At 42.0% G+C, this 25,276-nt stretch overlaps 1 protein-coding gene across 2 annotated transcripts in view; it reads right to left on the reverse strand.

Annotated features, from left to right (window-relative positions):
• ZNF804B (zinc finger protein 804B) overlaps positions 1-25,276 on the reverse strand; it is a 444,111-nt gene that overhangs the window by 42,959 nt on the left and 375,876 nt on the right. For both annotated transcript variants that reach the window (XM_090047130.1, XM_090047131.1), the window contains one exon: positions 13,387-13,530. In XM_090047130.1, coding sequence (XP_089903256.1) covers positions 13,387-13,530 — 144 coding nt within the window. The remainder of the gene's footprint in view (positions 1-13,386; positions 13,531-25,276) is intronic.

A 25,276-nucleotide genomic window follows, 5' to 3' on the forward strand; every position in this document is an offset into this window, starting at 1 on the left:
AAATCCTGGCACTTCCGAACTTTTGTATGCTTGGCTTTTTAACCTTAATGGCCTTTTAACTCACTCAGATAATTTTGTAATTCTTTAAAAAAGCAGCTCAAGCCAGAGTTTTCAGTTAGAGCCATATTGACTTTCTCCTGTATCATCAGCTGAATTGGGCCACTAGACCAACAGCACATACAGCTATCACCTGAACTAATGAAATATCACACAGTGGTAGTATGCTGTTACCCTTTGTAACAAAGGAAAGTATAAAGGACTTAATATCACAATGCAAATTCTGGAAGAATGAGAGTAGTGTTGAGTGTCTTTCACTGTGCTGAAGCAATTATGGGAAAGGTAGAGTGAGAAAGTAGAATATTCAATGAGAAATTACCATATGCCCCAAGGGTTGTGCCTATGTGCTATTTAGTAATAATTACCTTAGAAGTAGAAGTAGTATTAATGATGATGAGCAAGAAAATACAAAATATAAGAAATAAATTCGACGAACAAGTTATTAGACACACACATGGCAAAGGGGGATGGTGGCAACAATGTATGGTAAGAAAGATAAAAGAGTGGGAAAAATGTAAGAGAAATCAGAGACTACTAAACAGCATAAGCTAAAATAAATGCATCAGTTCCAAAATGAGAGAGAGAACAAGGGATTTCTAAGGCAAAGATAGCAGAAGTACAGAAATAACAGACTAGACAGACTCTATAAACAGTATAAATGAATTCTTAGCTTTTAGCTTTAGTTTTCATGTGAAAGAAAACAAGACTGATGCCAGGGATATAAACAATATACTGATTCTCAGTAAAGTGAAATGTGTGCATAAAAAACGAACAGAAACTGGAATCACTACATGTATTGTAGCAAAATGGAATAATGAAGCATATAGCAGTTAAAAGATTCTCTCAGGGTCACAACATAACAGCATTTAAAGAAATACAAGCATGCCAAAGAAGCAGTGTGTTTAGTAGGGCCAGACATCCACAGACGATAATCCTAAGAATCTTTTTCCACAGATTGGAAATAAATTCTCTAAGGGCTAAAACTAAGCCAATGTTTCACTGAAATTGAACAATGACTTTTGGGGAGATTTGGGAAATCACTCTCTTTCTTATTCAGCTGAATTTTCCATATTTTGATTTATGTGTTAGAGGCATCTAGCATGACTATATTGGTGCCAATTGTTAGTATTTTCTAAACCAAAAGAATAAGATAAAGTGGCTTCTAAAACCCAGTTTTGTAGAACCTATGAATGTTGTAGAACCTATGAATAGCTTAGCTTTATACCTATGGATACTCCCTTTGAACTAGTGTGGCTACTTATGTTCTTATAGTTAAGGATGTCCATAAGTGTTTGCAGAATAGGATTTCAAATTGCATGCAAATTTACATAAAGGGTAAATTGCAATATGTAAATTGCATTCTCCTATTAAAAAATCCAGCACCTGCCAAATGCATATACCTAAATGCATGATTTGAGTGCATATCCATATCAATTCATACGCAATACACACACACACACACACACACACATCTAGCTACTTAGAAGTTAGCTGTTCCAATTGGTATTTCCTATCTCAGATCACTTGCTATTATGCTTTTACACTTAAACTCATTTCCTTATCAGAAAGACATGATAATAGATTAGCCTTACCCTAATACAGAGGAAGAATCTAAGAGAGATAATTATGAATATTATGTCTGTTTCTGTCTATTTAAATACTGGTAATGTTACAGTGATGTTGTGGCCATGTGTAACAGGAGTGCCGCTTTCGGAGCCTCGCTGGGTGTGCGGCTCTGGTCTCCTGCAATGGGCCGATCGCCCGCCTACTCTCGCCTGCCACGTCTTGATCTTGCTCATAATTGATGAATGGTTTAAATTAGCAGGAAGCTGCCCATTTTTGTGCGCCCCGATGGCAGGGGGCGCCATCTGTGGCTCCTTTTCCTCCCCTGCACCACAGCCCAAGCCTCGCAGATGGTGTTGGTGTGATTCTCTAGGGCCATAGCATTAGGTCCTGGCCCTTTGCTTGCCTTTGGGGCTCCTCAACACCCCTTCTCCCTCTTGGGGCCCCTCGCCACCAGGGCTCTTCACTGCCCCCTTACTCAGGGGCTCCTCGCACCCCCCCAGTCTGGGCTCTTTGATACCCCTAAGTCCAGGGCTCCACACTGCCCCCTAGTCAGGGCTCTATGCTGACCCCTACCCCTGGGGCTGTGTCAACATACCCCCAAACAAAGCTGTGCCCCCACGACACTGCCCACTGCGCCCACTGGGCACCAGGAGTCCCCAAATTACTGGGGAGCTCCTGTGAGGCCTCCTCACACCCCTACAGCCTCACCCAGTCCTCCGGTTGAACAAAACACAAACACAAAGCCCCCGGGCTACAACATAAAACTAGACCCTTCTGATCCGAACAATTAGAAACCTCTCCTTACCAGAGAGAGAGAGAGAGAGAGAGAGAGAGAGAGAGAGAGAGGGGGGGGGAGCTCATCCACCCTCAGCAGGGACCAGGGTGTCCCAACCATCCAAGCTCTCCCCTTGCCCAGGCCGAGTTCCTCCTCCTTCAGCTGCTGGAGGGGAACTGCCCTCCTGGCCTTCTGCCTGGGCTTAAGAAGGGCTAAGCTCCGCCTCTCCCTGGTTCTAGGCTTCCCTGGTTGCTAGGGCAACCAGCACTTGCACAGTCCTGGTGACTGGCAGCTGTGCTTCCCCTTTTCCGCCACTAGGGGTCTCTCCTGAGCCATTTCTACTCTCAGTCACAAGAGCCCTGCCACACTGTGATAACCAGGAATTATGCAAGAGGCATGGATTTCTTAGGGTGATATATTTTATTGGACTGATTGAATAGTTGGGATAGAATTAGACAAGCTTTTGAGTGCAAGACATTCTCCATCAGGTCTGAGGAGTAAAAGCAGGACAGCACAGTAAAAGTCAGCATATTTGGAAGAAAGGGGAGAGAAATTCCCAGGTGTAGATTAGGTAGATTATAATGTGCCATACTATAATATGATATACTATGAAAAAGAATGTCTTGCATTTGAAAGCTTGTCTAACTGCATCCCAACTATGCAGTTGGTCCAGTAAAAGATATCACCCTAGGAAATCCTTGTCTTTTGCATATTTAAATGCTACCATTTGATCTGTTACATGAGTGCTGAATGCTACTTCAGTCCAATATTTGCACATGTGCAGGAACCAAAATCGTTGGTATTAGACAACCCCACTTGTTGGCCATTTAATTGAAAATATAGATATGGATCCCTTATGTTCTTTTGTTTGTCTCCAAGGAGGCACAACCATCCCCAGGATAGGCCAGGAATACAGCCCCTCAGGAAGGATACCTTAAACAAAACATTTGGAAACTATTAATGGCCTCTGTCTGAGGAAGCAGGCTCAGCAGAAAAGCACTAATCTGATTCCCAGTGGAGTATCAGAGACAGGTCTGCAGAAAAATGCTAAATGTAAGACAATCTGTACATAGGCCATTTGTGGTTTTAACCTTTTTCTCTCTGACTAGTATGTACCTATAGACAGGCAACTAATACTTCATTCTGAAGAAGTTTTCTTGGGGAATGTTGAGTTTCCCACAAATCCCAAAGAGAAGTCTCAGGCAGGCAGGGCTGGCCTGACCATCCTGCAAAACCTGCGGCTGCAGGGGGTCCCACAGCCAAGGGGCCATGTGCAACCGGGTTTCTTCCCAGCACGGAAGTGAAAGCCACAGTTTTAAACTCTGCACCCATTTTTGTCACCAAGTTTAAAACTGCGGCTTTCACATTTGCTTCCATGGCAGCTGGAAGCAGGGACCCTCCTCCAGCAATGGGGCTAGGGGAGGTGGGACAGGGCTGGGGTCTTGCTTGAAGAGCCCCGCTGCCCCTGCGGGCCATGAGTGTAACCAGGGGATTGGGGGCAGTGAGACTGAATGTAGCAGGGAGGGAAAAGTGGAGAGGTACCTGGAAAGTCAGATGGCAGGCAGCTTATAGTGTGTCATAAATCCAATGTCTATGTTTAGTCCAGGGATGTACTTAGTAACGGTGTCTTTGAGAGTTGTGCTGTGTTTCTCTTTGGTATGTAGATTAGGTAAAATTCCTTCCCTGGAGGTGTCAGATGGCAGGCAGGGAGGTAACTAATCTTTCTTGTTGTTCTGAAATGAAGTTTAAAATGTAAAATCAGCTAAAATTTGGCATCTTCCATGTTTCAGAGATGTACTTCATAACTGTGTTGGTCTGAGATGAGAAGAAATACAAAAATGTAGAACTCTTGGTTCCAAAATACCTTTTACTAGGCCAACTGGGAAATCACAAGACAAAAGCTAGACCCAAAGGGACAGCTTTCCATCTCCAGCTCCCTCTGTGCAGAAATGAAGTTTTCCTACCTATGGGTATGTCTTATCATCCATACTTTTCTCAGAGCCTGATGAAGGGCCTTTGAGCCCAAAAGCTTGCAGAAAAGGACAATTTTTTTATGATTTCCCAGTTGGTCTAATAGATTTTTGTATTTCTTGTATATTTAGTCCATGAACTCTTGTATCCAGGAAGCTGATGAAGTGAAGTTCATAGGCTTGTCTGTGAAAAGTGTTTTGTGAATTCCCTTTGAGGATTAATATTAAGAGATTGGAGAGAGAGTGATTTTCTTGTGAGAAATATGCCTCCACTGGTAATTGGGTATTCTGGTCTTTACTAGATTTCCGGTATGTGTTCATTCTGGTGAGCAGGTGTTGTTTGGTCTCTCCTACGTATTTTCCATCAGGGCATTTGGTACATTGGATGAGATGTATAATGTTTCTGGAGGTGCAGGTGTGAGATCCAGGAATGGGGATCATTCTGTTGTGGGGTGCAGTAATTGTGGGGGTTGTGGAGATATGTTGGCAGGTTTTGTATTTCTTTTCATGGATCTATTCAGTGTGTTTTGGAAGTTTGGGAAGTTTGATTCTGGTGATGAGGTTAGCAAGGTTCAGTGCTTGTTTGAAGGCTAGGATGGGTGGATCTGGGAAGGTTTCTTTAAGAAACCTTCTAGTCTCCTTCTAGTATGGGTTGCAATTGTTTGAGGATTTTCCATATAGGTTTGAGGGAGGGGTGATATGTCATAACCAGCGGTGTGTGACTTGTTGGGGTTTTCCTTCTGCACTGCAGCAATTCTTCACATGGTATCCAGGTGGCTTTTTCAAATGCACATCTATCCCTCTGAAAGAGTGTCCTTATTGTGTGAAAGCCATTTTAGGATTGGTGAGGTAGCAATCCTTGTGTTCTCAGTGCAAATTTGGTGGGATCTGAGTACTTGACTGTGTATCAGAGGTTTCTTGGTGTGTTTAGGGTGATTGCTGGTTCTGTGCAGATATGTATGTTGGTCTGCAGATTTCTAGTATAACGTGGTCTGTATTTTACCATCCTGGATGCTGATTAGTGTATCTAAAAAAGAGATGTTGGTGCTGGAGTACTCAAGATATAGTCTGATGGAGGGGTGATGATTGCTGAATTTCTGATGAAACTCAATCAGAGACTGCAGGTTTTCAGTCTAAATGATGAAGATGTCATCAATATCTTTTAAGTATAGTAAGGGTTTGATGGTGCAGTCTTTGAGGAATTCTTCTCCCAGGTGGCTTATAAAAAGGTTGGCATACTGTGGAGCCATTTTGGTGCCCATAGCTGTGCCCATGGTGTGGAGGAAGTGTTGGTTATTAAAAGTGAAATTTTTGTGTGTGAGGATGAAGCATATAATTTCAGTAATATCTTTGGGTCTGTACTCAGAATTGTCATCTTGCTCTTGACAGGCTTGGATGGTATGGGATGTTGATATATAAGCTGGTAGCATCCACAGTGGCTAGGAGGGCGTTGCTGGGAAGGTGCTCTATGTTTTTAAATTTTCATAGAAAGTATGTTTTGTAGTGTCTTGGACACTCTTTTGGTAACAAGTAGTTTAAGGATTGATTCCACAAAACCCACTGACTCACGCACTGATTCTCTCACCCACTGACTCCTCAATTTACATTTTCACTGACTGGCTTACATGCAGATCAGCCTTTGGCTTCTTTACTATTCATTCCATCCAGGAAGAGCACACACCAACTGCAGATGCTCCCTCAGCCTGATTAAGGGTTTTTCAACCTGAAAGCTTGCCAGAAAAATGTTTCCAACTATTTACTTGGTCTAATAAAAGATATCAGATTTACCTAAAGAACCTTGTCTGCCATGTGTATGTGTGGAGTGGGGAGCAGGGAGAAGTGGTGGGCATGTGCCCCACAGCCTGGCAGGGTCCACCCAGCCTCCCCTGCCAGCACTAGGAGGGGAAGGGGCCCTTCCCCGCTGAAGCCCAGCTCCCATGTGGGGAGGGGGCCTCCAATTTTGTGCTTGCCCAAGGCACCAGTATACCTTAATTCGCCTCTACACTTGCCTTTCCTACCCGCTCCGCCGATGCCTTCTTTGCGTCAGAGGGCCCAAAAGCTATACCTTGCAGGGGGCTCCAAAAAATTGTGGACCAGCCCTGAAAGCAGGTTTCAAACCCTTTTGTGGCTAAGGACTATGTGGTTGATAAACTGGGGTTCTGTAGCATGGAAACCTAATCTAAAAAAAGAATTCCACCTTAAGAGAAATGCACTGTGCCTGCTGCTTGGAAGACAAAGAAAACTAAGAGGTACAGCCTCAAATCTGTATGTGTCTATTTATCCCTGCTTTTGTGTACCTGCAAACACCAGCTAAAATTTCAATACATGTGCTTACATTTTAAATAGTTTTATACCTACCAGCATTATAGTTATAGTACAAAGGAACCATGGGGGCGCATCCCCACAAATGCACACATGAGTTTCCTTGGGGACAACTAGCAGCGGCACATATTTGCACATATGCTCTGGCATACAGCAAATTGCCATGGGTGGGATAAGGGAGGATGAGGCCAGAAGCTGGCCCCAGCAGCCTTACCTGGCATCCTGAAGCAGTGCACTCCAAGCTCTGGTGTCAGGTGTCGAATGTTGCTGTCACATGCATCACACCACTTTCTTTCTCTGCATGTTTTTTAGATACTGGGATTTCCTGGTATCTAATTTTGCCTCCACACTGAAAACCTATTCACTTGTGCCCTGTGTATTTTGTGGCACCTCAAGAACCTTTGAGGCACTTCAGAATGCACATTCCTGCTTGTGGGGATGCACCCATGGATATCAGTAAGGGCTGTAGGCACAAAAGCCCATAGTTAAACATTGTTGGGGGTTAGACTCTGTAAAGGATGCATCCAAGTGCATGCCAATATTTATATCTAAGTATGTGAATGTTTGTGTATGTAGCCTGAAAAATCCTGCCCAAATAATACAAGGTTCTTTCTACTTAAACAATACTCAGCTGCTTTTTAAAGGTGAGCTTTGCCCTGGCTTGCTATTCCTAAAATATAATAAATACTTGTGATGTCACCAGAAGCCCCAAGATGGCAATACAGCCTTGTTTTTCTTAATTGCTTATTTGTATTATTATTATTATTATATGGCATCTAGATTAGATTTATATCTTAGCATTGTCTCCTTGGGCAACTTCTAAATGCCTTACTAGTTGTCAAAAATCACATATGCAAAAGTGAAAATCTCCAGCTACTACTACAATAAGTGAATGGTTGAATGCTATGAAGGACCACATACCACCAGCAAAACACATACTGTTTATCAAATTCTGCCTCCTTTGTATTGAGACATGTAAATTAGCAACTCTATTAAAGAAAATGTGTACTTATATTATTTTCTTATCACATTTCATATAAGCATGTAAGCTAGTTTTTCAAAAACAAGCTTGTATTTCCCTCTGCAGTAAACCTTTCTTTAAACAAAATGTGACAGGGCACTTGTTTCCTTCAGTTTAAGGCTAGTTTTGGTAAAAAATTGCTTATAATTCAGTTATTGTTCTTCACAAAGAGGAATGTAAACATTTTACAGCAGGAATCATTCATCTCAGATGCTTGGCGGAAAGCACTGTGATGTTATCAAGTTGCCCAAACAAATCTGTTGCCCGGGTCTTCACAGACTCTATATTGGAAAAGAAAAAAAGAAACTGCACTCCAAGCACAGCATATACTTGGAAAAAGTCCCTCTTGTCCAGCTAGACAGACTTATAGATACATAGATGTTAGTGCTGGAAGGGACCTCGAAAATCATTAAATCCAGCCCCCTGCCCCAGGGGCAGGAAGTCAGCTAGGGTTAAAGGACCCTAACAAGACAAGCATCCAAGCATTTCTTGAATAAGTCCAGAGTAGGTGCCTGCACCACCTCTGGAGGGAGTCTATTCCCTCCAAGGGTGGTGCAGGCACTTACTCTGGACTTATTTAAGAAATGCTTAGATGCTTATCTTGTACATTAGTACTTTAGTACATGCCTCCTACTATGAGTGTTACACTCATCTCCTTACTGCCTTTAGTTGTGATATGTTATCTTTAGCAATCCGTAGGTAGGATTTTTCTTTGGAAGTCCAGAAATCAGTATTTGCAAAAAGCAGGCCACTGGCATGCCCCAGCAAAATACCCATACCCTAACACAAAGACACATTAGCTTCCTCTCAAAGTTCTGGAAAGTATTAGTTTCTAAAAGTGGCTTGTCATCAACAGGTCTTTGCTTGTGCTTAGAGAGTGAAAAGGCTCTCCTTTAATCTAGGGATCAGTCCCTGATAGTGTCGATTCTGTCATTGCAGTGACAGGCCATTGGCAATGTCCTTGTCAGTCCCACCTCACCTTTGGCACATTGAAGGGCATTTCTCATGGGTGTCTTGTTAGGTCTGAAGTACAGGTGACCCTCGCTATTTGCGGGGGATAGGTTCTTGTATCCCCCGTGAATGGCGAAATCTGTGTAGAAGGCACTGCATTCATGAATGCTGTCTGTGTTCATGAACTCAGTGCCCCGGTGGCTCAGGGCATGGCTGTTCTGGTGACGGTGGGAGCACAGCAGTGGTAGTGGATGCCTCGTGGTGGGAGCCTGGCGGCAGCAAGCAAAGAGCTCCTGAGGAGCTCTTTTAAGTGTATTTAAGAAGAGGGTTAGGCATTTGTGAATATTTGAAACCGTGAATGCCGAACCCAAGAATAGTGAGGGTTTCCTGTAATGATTTTAGGAATTTTTGGAGAAATGGTTGCCTGAGGACACAGGGGATTAGACTTGTAAAATAGTTCTCTTTCAGTCCTGCATTCTCTGGAGGTCCTTATTCTGGCAAGCTCCTATTGGACTCAGTAAGATTTTGCCTGGTAAAATGTCAATTAAAATTAATAAGGAACTAGCTAATACAACAATTTGTCTTCAAACCCAAACCCCATGCCAAATTCCAGTGTATGTCCAGGTCTGTGTGTTGAAGCCACCTGCCTGCAATTATAAGGCTGTGTGAGGATGATGGAAGGTCCAGAAATAATGAATTAAAACATCTGGCTGCACACTGACATTACTCCTAACTCCCCAACACCATACCAACCCTGATTCTAATACCATACTTAACAACAGATGCAGAGAAGCCCTTGTACTGATAAGACAGCCTAAACACAAGCAGCATCTTAAGATTTACACTCAAGTACTTACTCTTCACTAAGGGTTACCTTTTCCAGCTGGTAAAGACAATTGAAGATATAACACCTGCTTAAAATTTAGTCAGAATTACTTTATGTGTAAATCATATTAGACCATGGTATTTTTTTGGGAGGGAGAAGATAATGTAAAAATATATTTTTTGGAAAAGTGAACTTAACAGACTTCAAAAAAATTCTGACACAATATTCTATAGTAAAACTAAACTAATTTATGAGGTTAGCATAGTGCAATAGAACAAGTCCAGGCTGTTGCTGTAAACTCGTATAAGTTTCCAGAGCTGAAGAAAATGAGTAGTGAACCAAATATTAGAACCAAGTTTTACATTCATTACTTTAATGACTAGCTAAAATCAGATGGCAAAATAGATTATAAAATTACTTTTATAAAATATAATGCTTTGCAATTTTGATGCAGAAATAAAGAAAATCTTTCTGCCACACAAAAATAATAGTGCAGGAGAACAAGGGTCATATGGCACTATACTTAGTGAAACCATAAATGCCTCTACCTTCATTCACCCTTGTACAAAAAATGCCCTTTTCTTTTTCCGTAGGAAATCTGGAAAAAAAAGCACAAAAATATCCAGCCATAGTATAATACCATAATATTCTGTTAAGTAGTTGAATCATTTTAACAGTAATTTGCCACTCATTATTTTCTGAACAACCCTATTTTGAATGCCTATAGCCAAATTCACATTGATTAACAATTCACATTGTTCATTCTCTAATTTTATGGGTCCCCATGTTTATAACAGGAGCTTATGGACAGGAAGTAAGGAGTCTGGAGGAAGTACTAGTACTTTGTATTTCATCTAAATGACTCCTTTGATCAATTGTAAACCTTTCCTGCTGAGATTGATGGAGTCTTTGTCTAATTCAGCCTCAATTAAAAGATTGTTGCCAGAATAAAGAACTATGTGAGTGACATGAAACAGAAAAAAAATGTAACAGAGGAAGCAATGAGGAATTGTCCAGATTTCTGAGAGAGAGGACGTGCCCTAAGGGAAAGGAATTAAATTGACATTTCTGAAATTTTTCTTGTGGTTACCATGCTATTTAACAGTTTGAAACTAACCTTAGAGAATACAATTCAAGAGGTCATAAGCAATGTGATTCCATTTTCTTTTAAGGTTAAAAAATATAGAGTAAATACAGAAGACAGAACTACCCTATTACCTGTATCATGTAGCTACTACCTGAGCTTCAGAATTACTTTTATAAGAGAAGAGTGGAAGAAGCTTGTGCTGCCATGAAATGTGCTATATACTATGTGCATTTAAATATAGGTTGCTAGTCTCTGGTAATGCTGATCTGGCAGCTTTTAGAGCAAGACATTTACTTAAAAATTAAAAAGAGTTTTACTGCTTAAATGTTATCTTTTAGGATGGAAAGCTGCCAAGACAAACTGGCTGGCACATCAAAATGGCAGTTTCATTTTGCATTAATCACACCCAGTGAGTAGCATGGGCACAAGGGCAGGTTGTCTCCATGTGCTGGAAATGGATCTGTTTGAGTTTAGAGATTGTCCTGACAAGTAGAAGAACTGCTAAAGGGTGAAGGCAAATCCTTTTGTGTAGCAAAAGGGGATTATAGGGATTACGTCACACGGTTGGGATATGAAAATGTATTTGTTTTATGTTATTACAGGCATTCTTGTGGATTAATTGTGTTGTGAAGGGCTGTTGTTGTTTGCTTGTTTTTTAAAAATTCCATTAGAAAAATTTGGTTTTGTTTAGTGAAGGATGGATCAAGTTGTGACTGTTACACCCATGCCACACGTTGACTTTGCCCACATTGGCCGTGTCCATATGAGTGTGAACGTTTGTCACCCTGGGAACAAGAAGCAGCAGCACACCTTGTGCCCCTGCTACTTGTCCCCAGGGAACGTCTGTGCCACATGCCCTCTGGTGTGCAGCAGGTTACCCCAGGTGGGGTAGGAGAGGCTGGAGCCAGCACTGTGCTGGCTGCAGCAGCCTTACCTGGGGTGCTGAGGACCTCTTGGGGCTGCAGCGGTGGAGATCCTGCTGCTTGGAGCCTGCCCGGCAGCCGGAGTGTGGCTCCAGCTTCCAGGCTCCAGTTTCGGGTGGCACACACTGCCCCCGCATGCATCACTCTGCTTTTATTTCGCACAGTTTTTTTTGACCCTGGGATCTCCCAGGTTCAACCCCCCTCCCCACCCCGCCTCCCCCCACTTCTACCTTGCAGTGTGAAGAATAGCTGAATGTATGCTACGTGGTGCCACAGACATGTCTGTGGCGCCACATACTGCACATCAATGCTTGTGTAGATGAGGCCACTGACTTCACTAGGTTTGCACAGTGTCAGTGAGGGCAAAGTTGGGCTCATAATGAGAATGCTGCTGTTGGGGATGTCTAGACCCAAGATTTTGGCTAACCTACTGCCCGTGCAACCCCACTCAGGACAATAAATCTGAGTGAGAGTCAGTGCAGCATTTCTGTCTCAGCATGCTGCTATGGCACGTATATGGGGAGGAAATAAGCCTTGCAGTATCTAGTGATTCTTAATCAAATATTTTGTGATAAAGTGTGACTCTCTCTCCCCTCAAGGAGGAAAAACACAGAGCATCCAGCAGGAAATGGGTTAATCTTCTCAGAACCTCCCAAATCAGGTCATAATCATTACAGTGTCTGTCTTATAATTAGAAAGTTCTGAGCTAAAATTCTCTTGAGATTTTGTCTTCATTATGCATTATCTTCCTGTCTCTTTTCTCATTTGGATATGGATGCCTATATTTTCACCACTTAATTATCTTTATCATCTCCCCCTGCCCTACGCACTGGACTAACCCATTTCAATTACATCTTGTGTAGCAGAAGAAAAACCTGATCTGTTACATCAGAAATTCTGAAGGCTCACAGTTCTTGATATGACTTTAGAAAAGTGCTTTACTGCCATTTTAAATGGGCATTTAGCTACATTCAGAAGAAAGTTAGGAAAGCCAACCTTGCAGGGCAGCAAGCATGCACATTCTAGCTCTACCTAACATATAGTAATTAATAAGTTGGTGTAAAACAAATAATGACAAGCAATAAGAAAGGACTATCTGCTTCCAGAAATACCATATCATGTTGTTCAATAGTATGTTATCTTATATTATGTTCTTCGTATAACACAGCATGAATTCCACCCTGAGAAACATTGAGACATAGATTTCAACTTCATAACATATGCTTTTGTTTTTTAAAACAAACTGCTTTTCTGCCCTTCAAACAGCACGATCAGCCTGAAACAGCATGATTGTTTGCCATATGAATCTAAAAGAGGAACTTTGAATGTTTGAGAAAGTGATACATCTCCATTAGTCTGATAGGCAACTCCACATTTAAAAAGATCACATTCAGTGCAATTACTGATCTCAAATCGGGGGAAGTGGCCAGTCAGTTGGATTGTTTTACATTCAATGATGTTTAAGACTAAAATAATATTTTACATTTAATTTCAATGGAAACTAATTTCAAATTGGATTGCATTTGGTGGTTCCCATGACAGCTAGTATTTCACAGGCTGCTCTTCTAAAATAATTAATATAAAATATAATAATAGTCAACTCTCTTTCAAAACCTGATCTTACTCTGTTCCCACCCTAAAATAGCACTTACTTTTAGAGATTCTTTCATTTAGGTTTGATCTACAATCCAGTGAATTCAATGGAAAGAATCTATTTAATGGACTTCAGCAGAGTTTGGATCAAAAGTAATGTAAATGGAGCATGGGATGCAGTTAACAAGAACAACATTCTTAAACATGCCATTCAATATAACTTGAAGTGGCAATAATTATATTATTCTTTAATGATGGAATACCTATAGTAACGTGCATGGTTTTTCAGGTTTACCTGCTTGTGAGCATGGTCATACGAATTGATGTGGTTGTCAAATTCCTGGTGTTTAAGATACTGTTTATCACATAATTCACAATAGAAGTTAGCCTTCACATCCTCCAGAGCCTTTGCTGCAGCCTTCTCTTTCTCTGCATAATCCTACAAAGGCAAAGGTAAAGGTAGCATTTTGTTACAAATAGCAGAGAAGATTCCAGATCTGCCACTTAATTAGATATGTGTTTAAATTATGCCATAAGCAGCATTTTAAATGGTAAACATTTTAAATAGAAAAGAGCAGAACTTTAAAAACTCTGTCAAACAAACCAGACCAAACTGATGATTCACTGAAATCCACAGTGGTGTGAACGTATATGCTGGGGCAAGTCTTTGACTCAAAATATTTTTTCACAAAGATTAAACATTTGTTCTCCAGAATAATTATGCATTTGAGCTTGACCCAAGTCCTCTACTGAAGTGCAAATACTAAGAACCAAAGAAAGCATAGTATTATCAAGTGTATGACTTAAAATGTTTGATGGAGGGAGTTTAACAGTGGAAGGCATGCAAGTGAAAGTGTGGACACAGGGAGGAGTGTGGCAGTGCGGATGCACCCCCTGTTCTGCTCCAGTCTGGGCGATGACTGTATGGGGTGTCAGGCTCAGCAGGGGACAGCAGTTGCAGTGAACAGATTCCTCCTTCCAGCACCTGCTCTCTAGCTGTGCTGCCTCCCCTAACAGCTGTTCCCCCACTGGCTTCAAGCAGGTACTGGAAGGAGGAACCTGTACGCTGCTACCATTTTTCATAGATGATAAAGGCACAGGGAGAACTCCTACCCCATACTGCAGAAAGCAGCCCTACAGGGAGCCTGGCTTGGCCAGGGACAGTGGCAGTAGTGCACAGTTTTCTCCTTCCAGTACCTGCTTCTGGGCAGCAGGGGACACCGGGCTGTGGGTAGGGAGGCAGGGGGAGAGGGCAGGGAGTAGGCACAGACAGGAAGAAAATGTGTGCCACCACCACTATCTGTGGAGGATGTGGGCTCCTCATGCAACTGCTCCCCACAGCTTCTGGCTGGAGTGGGGCCAGAGGTGGTCTGGGGCCTTCTCCCACCCCCAGATCGGCCAAAAACAGCAACAGTGATGTCGACAGGGGGTGGGTACTCCCCCTGTTCATTTGGTCCCCATCTTGCTCCTTGCTGACATGGGGGCTCCAGCCATGCCTTGCCCTCACCCCTGCAGTCTGAGATGCTGCGTGCCACAAGCCACTTGAGTAAATCCTGCATCAGCCTATATGAATACGTGCAATTATGCTGTTATTCCAACATTTTTACCTTGCACAGATATGTGTCTGTACTTTCAAATAACATTGCTCAGAGACAGCAGGCTTAGGGCTTTGTTACACCTTATGCTATGAGCTGCACAAATGTTGATGGGTGTTAAGGCTAGTTTGAGTTTGGAGCAGTTGCATTTTTGGCCAGCAGAGGCCTGAAAGGTAAGAATCCCCATTGTAACTCCAATGGGTTTCCTCCTGCTTCCCTGGTTCTCTCTGTCCCCAGGGCTCCTTTTCTCACCTCCAGCCTCTTGGGGTTCCCCCTTTCCACCACTTACTTTTAGATTCCTATGTGTCTATCCCAGGGGAGCAGACAAAAACGGTAAACGTGCCTGCCTGGCTGTCACTGCTGGGCTGCTGCTCTTCTCTGAGCTGAGCCTACCCAGACAGCAGCAGCAGCAGTGCCTGAGCAGGCAGGTTAATCCTTCCCTGCCTGCTCCCTTGAGACAGACAGTGTGGGCAGCCACAAGTAAGCGGGGGGTGGGGCAGTGAGTGGAGGTCTGAGGTGTTGGGGAAGATGGAGGGGAGTAACTGGGCCAGTGCAGGAGCAGGGCAGGTAGGGTGTTTACATTAAGGTGTAGCCTAGAGTGGTTACCGCTTAGTGTAACAGGAGCTGGGTAACACAGCACAAATAATCCGCCCTGGAGTAGTGGAACTTTGAGTCAGGTAAGGAGTGCTTAAAACTAGTTTCAGGTATTAATGTGTAGACAATCCAAGGGTTAAGAGCTCCAGGAACTACCCCAAATTACCGTGTAACAAGGCCCTTATGCAGTTGAGTTGTGTACTAAGAAAGTTGTCTTTTGTCTTCTGTATTCTATGATATAAAAAGGCTAGAAAAGTTCTGGGTACAATTAGCTCCCTTGGCATAGGGGAACTCTCATCTTGTTCATAATCTGTATCATTCTTGCCTTCATTCAGCTGCAGCATGTGGTTAGGGTATACTGCACCCCAGGTAAACTCAGATGCTACTCAACCCTGTTAGAGGATCCTACCAGGGTGATATAACTTGGAGCCATCTCAAGCTGCTCTAACTTATAGCTAGGACTCCAGTAACATGTATTATCTTTAAGGGTAACTGGTTCTCTAATGGTCTCTGGCTGCATTGAATGGATAATCAAGGAAACAGAAATTATATAGACACAGAGGGCATTGTTTTCAATATTTATTTCTTATGCTGATTGATAAACATGTTAAAAAATGGATTGTCAAGTTAGTCCCCCTAAACACATACTGAAGCCTTTAAATGGGTGGATTTTCAAAAAGAAGCAGTAGCACCAGTTCTGGTGTTGGTCATCATTATATACTGCTGTCATTTTACCTGAGAAAAGAAAAAGCAAATTGCACATGTGACAAATACAGAAAACAAAAGTTGGGAATATATCAGTTAATTTGTTACCCATGATCACATTCACAATGTGTTATTTGTGAGTACCATGCACTTGTACACAGGTTGTGGTAATTCAGTACTTGCTGTAATTAGCATATCCAATCATGAACAGGAATGAGGTGCATTGTTTTTCTATCACAGGGCTTCCATAACTAAATGGAGTTGCTGTCTGCAAACTTGCCCTCAGCAGACCTGCGAATTCTGAAATCTTTATAATAAGAGTCCCAAAGCCTTATTCCACAAAGGGCATGGCCTCCAAGCTTTGAGAACCTAATGTGCCTTCCTTACGTAGTAACACAGACATCACCTCTTAGCACAGTGTGTCAGAACTACTGGAAGAGTTTGTCTCCTGAGTGGTTATAGTATGCAGCTGCCTTGCCTCAACACAAAGATTAGTCCAGGTGCAATCACTAGGTCTTTCTCACCTCTTAAGTTTGAAACAAACATTTAGTTTCCTTTTATTTTCCCTATTCCTTTCTAGATTTCCATGTGAGAAATCTGCTGCATCCTGTTACATGATGTGAAAGCTTGAAGGTGGGGTGTCAAATGGATTCTCAGTACCAAAATATGAAATTCCCATATAACAAGCCATGTCAAACCCAGCCCATCCAATAGTAAGAACATCCAACACATCATCTGTGTGGGATTTCTAAACTCCTTTGACTCAAGTCAATGGAGGCTCACTCTTAAAGACAGTCATCCCTAATACCCCACCTCTGGAGAGTGTACTTAGTATCTCATTGCATGCACTGGACTTATATTTGCAACTAAACAGTTTAAGTGTTTTCATTAGCTCTTCGAAATCTACAAAAGCCTGGTAAAAAGTGATACATTTTTGGTGTGTTTCAGACCTATTGTTTTACCTGCATTAATTATTCACTGGGCCTTTGGTATAATTAAAATGCATAAATTAGAACATGGATGCAATAGCATTAATTGTGCAGAGATTTCTTCCCTAGAAGTCAAGCATAGGGGGCAACATATTTTTATTCTAAATTGGTAAAAGTGCAGGTTTCTGACTCTCTGGCAACTAGCCAAAGCATAATTGTTTTTTCTGGTTATGAACTGTCAATTAAATGTTTACAGCTTACTCCATCATTGCTTGTATTGAAGGAGCAGCCTAATTGCTCGGGGTGAGTGCACTGCATTATCCTCTGTGAAGCAAAACTGAAACTGCTGTTCATGAGCATTCTACACAGCCAGCTTTATCTTTCGCAGCAGAAAGTAATACCGTTCGCTTAGCATAAAGATGTTTTAAAATAGCAACAAGGCATCTCCCAGGTGCTTCCTAAGATAATCGCAGCTACCTCCATTGCCTTATTGCTTAATTATGCTTGTCTGCCATGGAAAAAGATATAATTTCCTGCTTGCTTATCGATCAGATGCAGGGAAATTGAATGCTACATCATATACTTTATAGAGGTCATGGATTTTTCTTTTCCCACACAGGTGTTAAAACTTCCAGCCCAACAATAAACTGTGGATAGTGAAATGAATTTATACATTTAAACTATTTATCCCATCTCCCCTGTTCTACAAAGACCAATGTTCATATTTTGGTCCACATAAAAGAGGCCATGCACAATCATATTTGACAATGTGTTTCACCATAAAAAAGTTTGATTCCCTTTCAGATTTCTCTTCGTTTCACTCAAGAAAATAAGAAAGAAAACCTATATCTTTCTGTATCTGGCACAGCTCTGTAAACATTCTGGATCATATGGTATATTGTGGTGAAATGTACACTTGATGAAATACAGTCACACATTTATGCTTTATGATATGGTGCTTGAAGCACAGATTCTAGGAAAGTACCGACAGATTGCAATGATAACACACTCTTTGTGGGCAGAAAGTCCAACATTGGGTTAACTACTTTACTGAATAACATTAATGTGCATAATATACTATAAAGACTACATAAATGTAGAAAATATACCTGACTGATTTTCTCTAGAAACCTGCAAAGCTATTCCATATTTAAAGATAGTAATTACATTCACACCAATTTAGCCCACAGATGCATATAACTGTAATAAATGTTGATATATTGTATTCATTTAAAATAAATGCATCCATTGTGCATTAGACTGGAAGTGCTTTCATTTAGCAGTTGCTTTTGCTGTTGCTCCTTATTGTGAAAATGCAATTAATGGTATCTGACATTTCATTTTCTAATATAAGGAAAATCAATGAAAAATGCAGTATAACTGAGTTTTCTAGAATGTTGCCGGTGACACCTAGTCAATTAGAAATCATTTATTAAATATAGAGTTTGTAAGAGATATTTAATAGACTGCATGGCCATTAAAGTATGCTGACTTAGAAAAAAAACAATACTATTCAGCTGCCTTCAGAAACTGTTTGCAAATATATCTACCCTGTTCAAGAGCACTAAGGTGAAAAGCAGGTCAGCTTAGACAGTGATAGTTGGAGATGCAGTTCTGTATGAATCTGGGTATTGCTATATATATGTTCTGATGAAATAAATTAATATTAGCAAATAAAGAAAGAGAATAAACACCACATCACTTGGCCTTCTCACTGATCTATATGTGTCTTAAATGAAGAAATGATGACAAGCCAGACAAATGTTGATCAAGTACAGAGTTGAATAACGAGGGACTCTCTTTTCGTGGGAGATAACTGTCTGGTTAGGAGACTTCCTATAGCTTACTTATGTAATGTTAGGTAAAAAATACGAAACTGGAGATGAGTATTAATTTAAAGAGGTACTAGAATCCCTAAGGAACTCAGTTTTTTCATGCCAATAGCCATGTCTACAAAGACACTGACTGAGCAGTGGCAAAACCTGTGATGCAATGCTATTACGCAGTAATATTAGACTACTGCACAGTAGTGTACAAAAAGGGCTTTCGCTGGTGCTACCGTGTAGTAACTTGGGATACTGTGCATTTTAGTACCTTTTTATACAAGTACAAAGTATATGCATAGTAATGACTGTGCAGCAGTGTCTTGCATAGACATGGCCAGCGTGAAGCAAGGCAGAGCTGTTACAGAAAGATTGTACCTGCATATCCTATATACCCTTCTTGTAGACCATTTTGCACCTGTAAAATTACCTCACTTCTCCCTGTATTAAGATCACCACAATTGCATTAGCTTTGGTTTTCTATTAGTTATGGACATTATTATTCATATTCGACTACATGTGTTGTGAAGCTTGTAGGTGGATCCTACTGAACACAGCAAATGATGCTGATGCTGATTGATTTTTATACGATTTTTGTAAAGGCCTAGTCTGGTTGTTCTGATACAGCTCTATAGAGCTGAGGTCTGAGCAAGCACATGAATTTAGGCAGAAAGTACAAAATTGTAATTTTGAACAAGATACTTCAGTGGCATCTATCTTATGTTCACACCTTCTTCGCATATGGCGACAGCTGCAACACAGTGTGTTTCCTCTTCACTTTCTGTGGAACTACTACAATGCTCCAGGCAGATGAGTAGCTGGGCCTAAGTGGAAGAATATGGGAATAATCAAAAGTACTTTTGATTAGATGGTGAAGAACAGGGCATATATGAACTAGAAGATGCAGAAAATGACCTAGGCTGTGTTTAACTGTGTCCAACACTGGGTCTTTTCTCTGCCTATTCACACTTTCCAACAGATAAGACCCTTATTTATTGACTTAGCTTACCTAGGGAGGCTGAGTAGTGGGCAATGAGCAAGCAACATATTTTAACATTGTTTTAGTTTTTGCCCCTTAAGAACTTTGGAAAGTTGGTCAGGAACCATGTGTATGTTGAGACTCCATTTCCACCTTTATTTTCTACTATGCAACTCTCTGAGCCAACCTAGGAATATACCTAAAGCATCCCATGCAGTCCTGAAAATAGGTGGTGCAGATCTCTCTGAGGCCATACCTAGTTGCCTACAGTCTTGGCCATTTGCATTTGCTGATTTGTAACGTTCGAAGTCACCCAGTTTGAAAACTAACTATTCCCATCATTCTGTACCCAGCATATTTCAAAAGAATCTCTCATTGCATATTTCCAGCCACAGCCACTTCCACTAAGATGTGTGTTTTTAGCAGGTCTCACCTGTCTTTCAAAGTAGAAACTTACTGGAATTTTTGGGTTGGATCTTGCAGAGAACTGTTCCCTTAAAAATAATGAACTTTCCTAATTTTAAGTCCATTTCTGATTTAAAAAAAATAAATGATAATCATAAGTTGATTCAATTTGGCTTCAAAGGATTTAGACACAAGGGCTGATGGCTAAGGTTAATTAAAAGAAAAAAAACCCAAGAAATTCAAAATAACTAGTTTAGTGAAGTGTACTAAAATAAAGAGCTTATGGAACTCCTTTAAATCCTAGATACTAAATATCAATTTGCATCCTAAGTAAGGGCACAAACACATGTAGAGAAGGGCTCCAGCACTGAACTGGATTAATAGTTAAAATGATAGGAAAGCAGGGAGACTCCAAGGAATAGAAAAGCGAAACAGGGAAGAAAGTTATGCCTTAGAGATTAGAAAATATAGAGATAAAGTGAGGACTGCCAAAAGTCCGCCTGAGCAAGACATTTTACTGAAAATTAAAACAAATAATAATAGACATTTTAGCTCTATACATAAAAGAGGAAGAGAGGTGCTATGCAGTGACCATGGGATTGAGATTAAAGGTAGTCTAGGTATGGCTCAAAAAATAAATGAATATTTTTGCTTCAATTTCAATTCACATCAGAAGAAATGATGGCCTGTAGCCCAGAATACTGAAAGTGCTTGGAAATGATTTTTTCTCCAGTTGCATGATACCATTCTTTAGTATTTGACAGATTTATTAAAAATCCAGACTACTAGGCTTGCAAACATAGTCCTTATATTTAACAAAGGGAAAAAGTTTTCTGGTGAACTGCAAACCCATTATTCTGGCTTCCATATTATGCATGGATTTAGAACAAACTTTAGGGGAACTAATACTTACAGGCATGGAGATAACTGGAAGAGGTAAATAAAGCCTGACTAAACTGATATCTTTCTTTGATAAGAGTACTAATTTTTTAGATAGTGGAAATGCAATAGATTTAAAGTTTCTGGTTATCCATAAAACTTTTGATACAGTACCACATGGGTAATTATTAGATAAAATGGAGATTATGGGGATTAGTATAAAAACTGCAAGGTGAGTAAGGGACTGTTTAAATAGGAGACAAAAATAGTTTGTGCTGAAAGAATTACTGGGTACAAAAGAGTTAGAAGTGGAATTTCTTTAGGATCAGAGTTGGGACTGATGTTATTTAATATTATAATTAATGACATTAGTATAAAAGATAAATATGTGTTGAGCAACTGCGGCATTGATGCCTACTCAGTGAGATGGGTCGCAAATTGGCTTGATGGTAATACCGAGAGAGTGGTGGTGTATGGGTCATTTTTGACTTTGAGGAATGTGGGCAGTGGAGTCCCCCAGGGCTCGGTCCTCAGGCCTGTGCTATTCAACATTTTTATCAGCAACTTGGAGGTGGGTGTGGAAAGCACGCTGTCCAAATTTGCTGATGACACAAAGATATGGGGAGAAGTGGGGACACTGGAGGGGAGGGACAGAATACAACTAGATCTAGACAGGTTACAGGGGTGGGTGGATGAGAATAGGATGGAATTCAACACAGACAAGTGCAAGGTGCTGCATCTAGGGAGGAGGAACCAGCAACACATCTATAGGCTGGGGAACACCCTTATCAACAACACAGTGGCTGAAAGGGATCTTGGATTCACTGTTGACTCCAGGATGGACATGAGTCACCAATGCAAGGAAGCGGTCAGTAAGGCTAACCGCACCTTGTCATGCATATACAGATGCATTACAAGCAGGTCCAGGGAGGTGATCCTTCCCCTCTATGTGGTGCTGGTCAGGCCACAGTTAGAGTACTGCATCCAATTCTGGGTGCCACACTTCAAGAGGGATGTGGCTAACCTTGAGAGGGTCCAGAGGAAGGAAACTCGCATAGTCAGGGGGCAGCAGGCCAGGCCCTACAAATATAGACTAAAGGGCCTAAATCTATTCAGCCTCCATAAGAGAAGGCTGAGAGGGGATCTAGTGGACATCTATAAACTCACCAGGGGTGACCAGCAGAAAATACATGAGGCTCTGTTCCCCTGGGCACCACCTGTGGTAACAAAGAATAATGGCTACAAATTGATTGAGAGCAGGTTCAGGCTTGATATAAGGAGGCATTACTTTATGGTTAGGGCTGCCAGGCTCTGGAATGGGCTCTCAAGGGAGGTAGTGCTCTCTCCTACCTTGGGGGTCTTCAAGAGGAGGTTGGATAGATATCTGGCAGGGGTATTATGATCCTAGTACTTGTTCCTGCCCAGGGCAGGGGGTTAGACTTGATGATCTGTTCAGGTCCCTTCCAACCCTAGAAACTCTGAAACTATACAGTGTTGGGGGGGGAATTGTCAATATGGAGGAAGACCATGTTATACAGGAAGAACTAGATGGCTGAAGACTGGAGAAATAGAAATAGAATAACACAAAAGTACAAGAGCAAGCACACAGGGGCAAGAGTTTCTTCTATAAACTTGTCAGCTGGAAACGACAAAGGAAAGACTGTGTGTGTTTTAGCACAGTGTTTGATCAGTAGTTGATCACAGAATAATTATAAGTCATCAATGTGATGTGGCTGTGGAAAAGGCAAATGGAATTTTAGGCGGTATTAGGAAGATATTTTCTAATACATTAGGAATGAGACAGTACTCATGCCAGTCTACTTGTCACTCCTCAACCCTGCAAGCTTCATGCAGCCCTTGAGGTAATATGTGACTCCCAGGCCTCTGGTTGCTCCCCACATGGTCCAGCAGCTGTCACTGCTGCCACCGGAGCCTCCCAGATTCCTTTCCCTCCTACAGCTTCTCATGCCTAAGCCTGATTCTGGGGAATGGAGCAGTGTGGCCTGTAGATAAGAGGGAGTCTACAGCAAAGGGATTCAGGGGAACCTGGGGACAGTGTGCAGTATGCGGGTGCTGGCGTGGTGTGGTGTGGTGTGGTGCGGTAGGGAATGCGCTGTGTTGCGAGAGGCCATATGGCGCAGTGTGAGGTGTGAGAGCACTGGCACAGTGCAGGCTGCGGACACCTGCCATCACAAAATCATACAAAGTTAGGGTTGGAAATGACCTCAGGAGGTCATCTAGTCCAACTTTCTGCTGAAAGCAGAACCATCCCAACTAGATCATGTCAGCCAAAGCTTTGCCTAGCCAGGTTTTGAAAAGCTCCAAGAATAGAGCTTCTAACACCTCTGTGGGTAATCTGCTCCACTGTTTTACTACCTTCCTGGTGAGAAAATTCTTCCTAATATCTAACCTAAACTTCCCTTGCTGCAACTTGAGACCATTGCTCCTCATTCTATCATCTGCCACCAGTGAGAACAGTTTAGCTCCATCCTCTATGGAACCCCACTTCAGGTAGTTAGAGGCTGCTATTAAATCCCCTTTCAGTCTTCTCTTCTCTAGACTAAATAAGCCAGTTCCCTCAATCTTGCCTCATAAGTCATGTCCCCCCTAACCCCCTCACCAGTTTTTTTGCTCTCTGCTGGACTCCAATTTCTCCACATCCTTTCTGTAGTGGAGTGCAGAAAACTGAATGCAGCACTCCAGATGTGGCCTCACCAGAGCTGAATAGAGGGGAATAATTTCTTTCCTTGACATACTGGCAACACACCTACCAATGCAGCCCAGTATGTTGTTAGCCTTCTTGGCAACAAGGGCACACTGCTGGCTTGCATTCAGCTTATTGTCTACTGTAACCCCCAGGTCCTTTTCTGTAGAGCTGCTGCCCAGCCCCCAGCTTGTACTGGTTCATGGGATTGTTCTGTCCTAAGTGCAGGACTTTGCACTTGTCCTTGCTGAACCTCATGAGATTTCTTTTGGCCCAATCCTCCAATTTGTCTAAGTCACTCTGAATACTAGCCCTGCCCTCCTGCATATCTACTATTACCCCCAGCTTGGTGTCATCTGCAAACTTGCTGAGGGTGCACTCTATGCCATCTTTAAGGTTGTCGAAGAGGACATTGAACAAAACTAGCCCCAGGAATGACCCCTGGGGCACTCCATTTGATACCAGCTGCCAACTAGGCATGAGGCCATTGATTACTACTCTCTGAGCCTGATGTTCCAGTCAGTTTTCTATCCACCTTACAGTCCATAAATCCAACCCATATGCCCTTAGCTTGCTTGTAAGTATGTTGTGGGAGACTGTATCAAAAGCCGTGCTGAAGTCATAGGTGACACGTAGGACGGGAACGGGGGGGACATGTGTCCCCCCTAAAATTGCCACCACCAGCAGCTGCATCACTGCCTGTGGGAGGTCACTGCTTCCACCCTCCCCCCGCTGACACTGCCACAGCCCGGTCCCTGCTTGACCTACCCTCACCACTGATGTCACCACGGCTGCCTACAGGTGGTCCCGACTCATCCTGCCCTTAACGCTAACACTTCCGCGGCCACCTGTGAATGGTCGCTGTGCCCCCCAGCTTCAGTAGGCATGTGCTGTTCATGGCTGAAGTCAAGGCATATCAAATCCACTGTTCCTTCCACATGCAAAAAGCCAGTTATTTCATCATATTAAGCAATCAGGTTAGTCAGGCATGACTTGCCCTTGGTAAATGCATGCTAATTGTTCCTAATCCATTCATATGGCACAATGGCCAATGGGATCCACATAGTGCCGCACAATGTGATATGTGGCCTGGGCAATTTGCAGCCTGCATGGCATGTGATCAGAGAGTCTGTGACTCCAGACCACTCAAAAGTTGGACAGCCCTGCTATACGTGATAGTTCCAAACTGGAACAGCTGTAGAAAAAGCTTTTCAGTCCCTTCAAGGGGAGGGTAAGAACTTAATTCTTTTAGCCTACCAAATCAATGACTAAGATTTATGATCATTCTCAATAAAGGGTGTAAACACAAGACTTAGTTAAACCAAAGGCCAATATTGTCTTATGCCAACATAAGAACAAATAGGCATAAACCAGCCACAAATAAATGTTATGCTGGGAATTAGAATAAAGTTTTAACTAGGGAGTGAATTTCTAGTACAGACTTAAAATAGGAGCAGTGGGGAGTAAGAAACCCCAACAATTTAAAAAATGGAGCATGATCAGTTTATGAAATAGAACATGTGATGCCTACAATCATGGACTAGACCCAACAACTTGGGAGTCAAATGTTCC

This window comes from Crocodylus siamensis, chromosome 5, assembly GCF_052110815.1.
Source record: "Crocodylus siamensis isolate JL-2025a chromosome 5, ASM5211081v1, whole genome shotgun sequence".
Lineage (NCBI taxonomy): Eukaryota > Metazoa > Chordata > Crocodylia > Crocodylidae > Crocodylus > Crocodylus siamensis.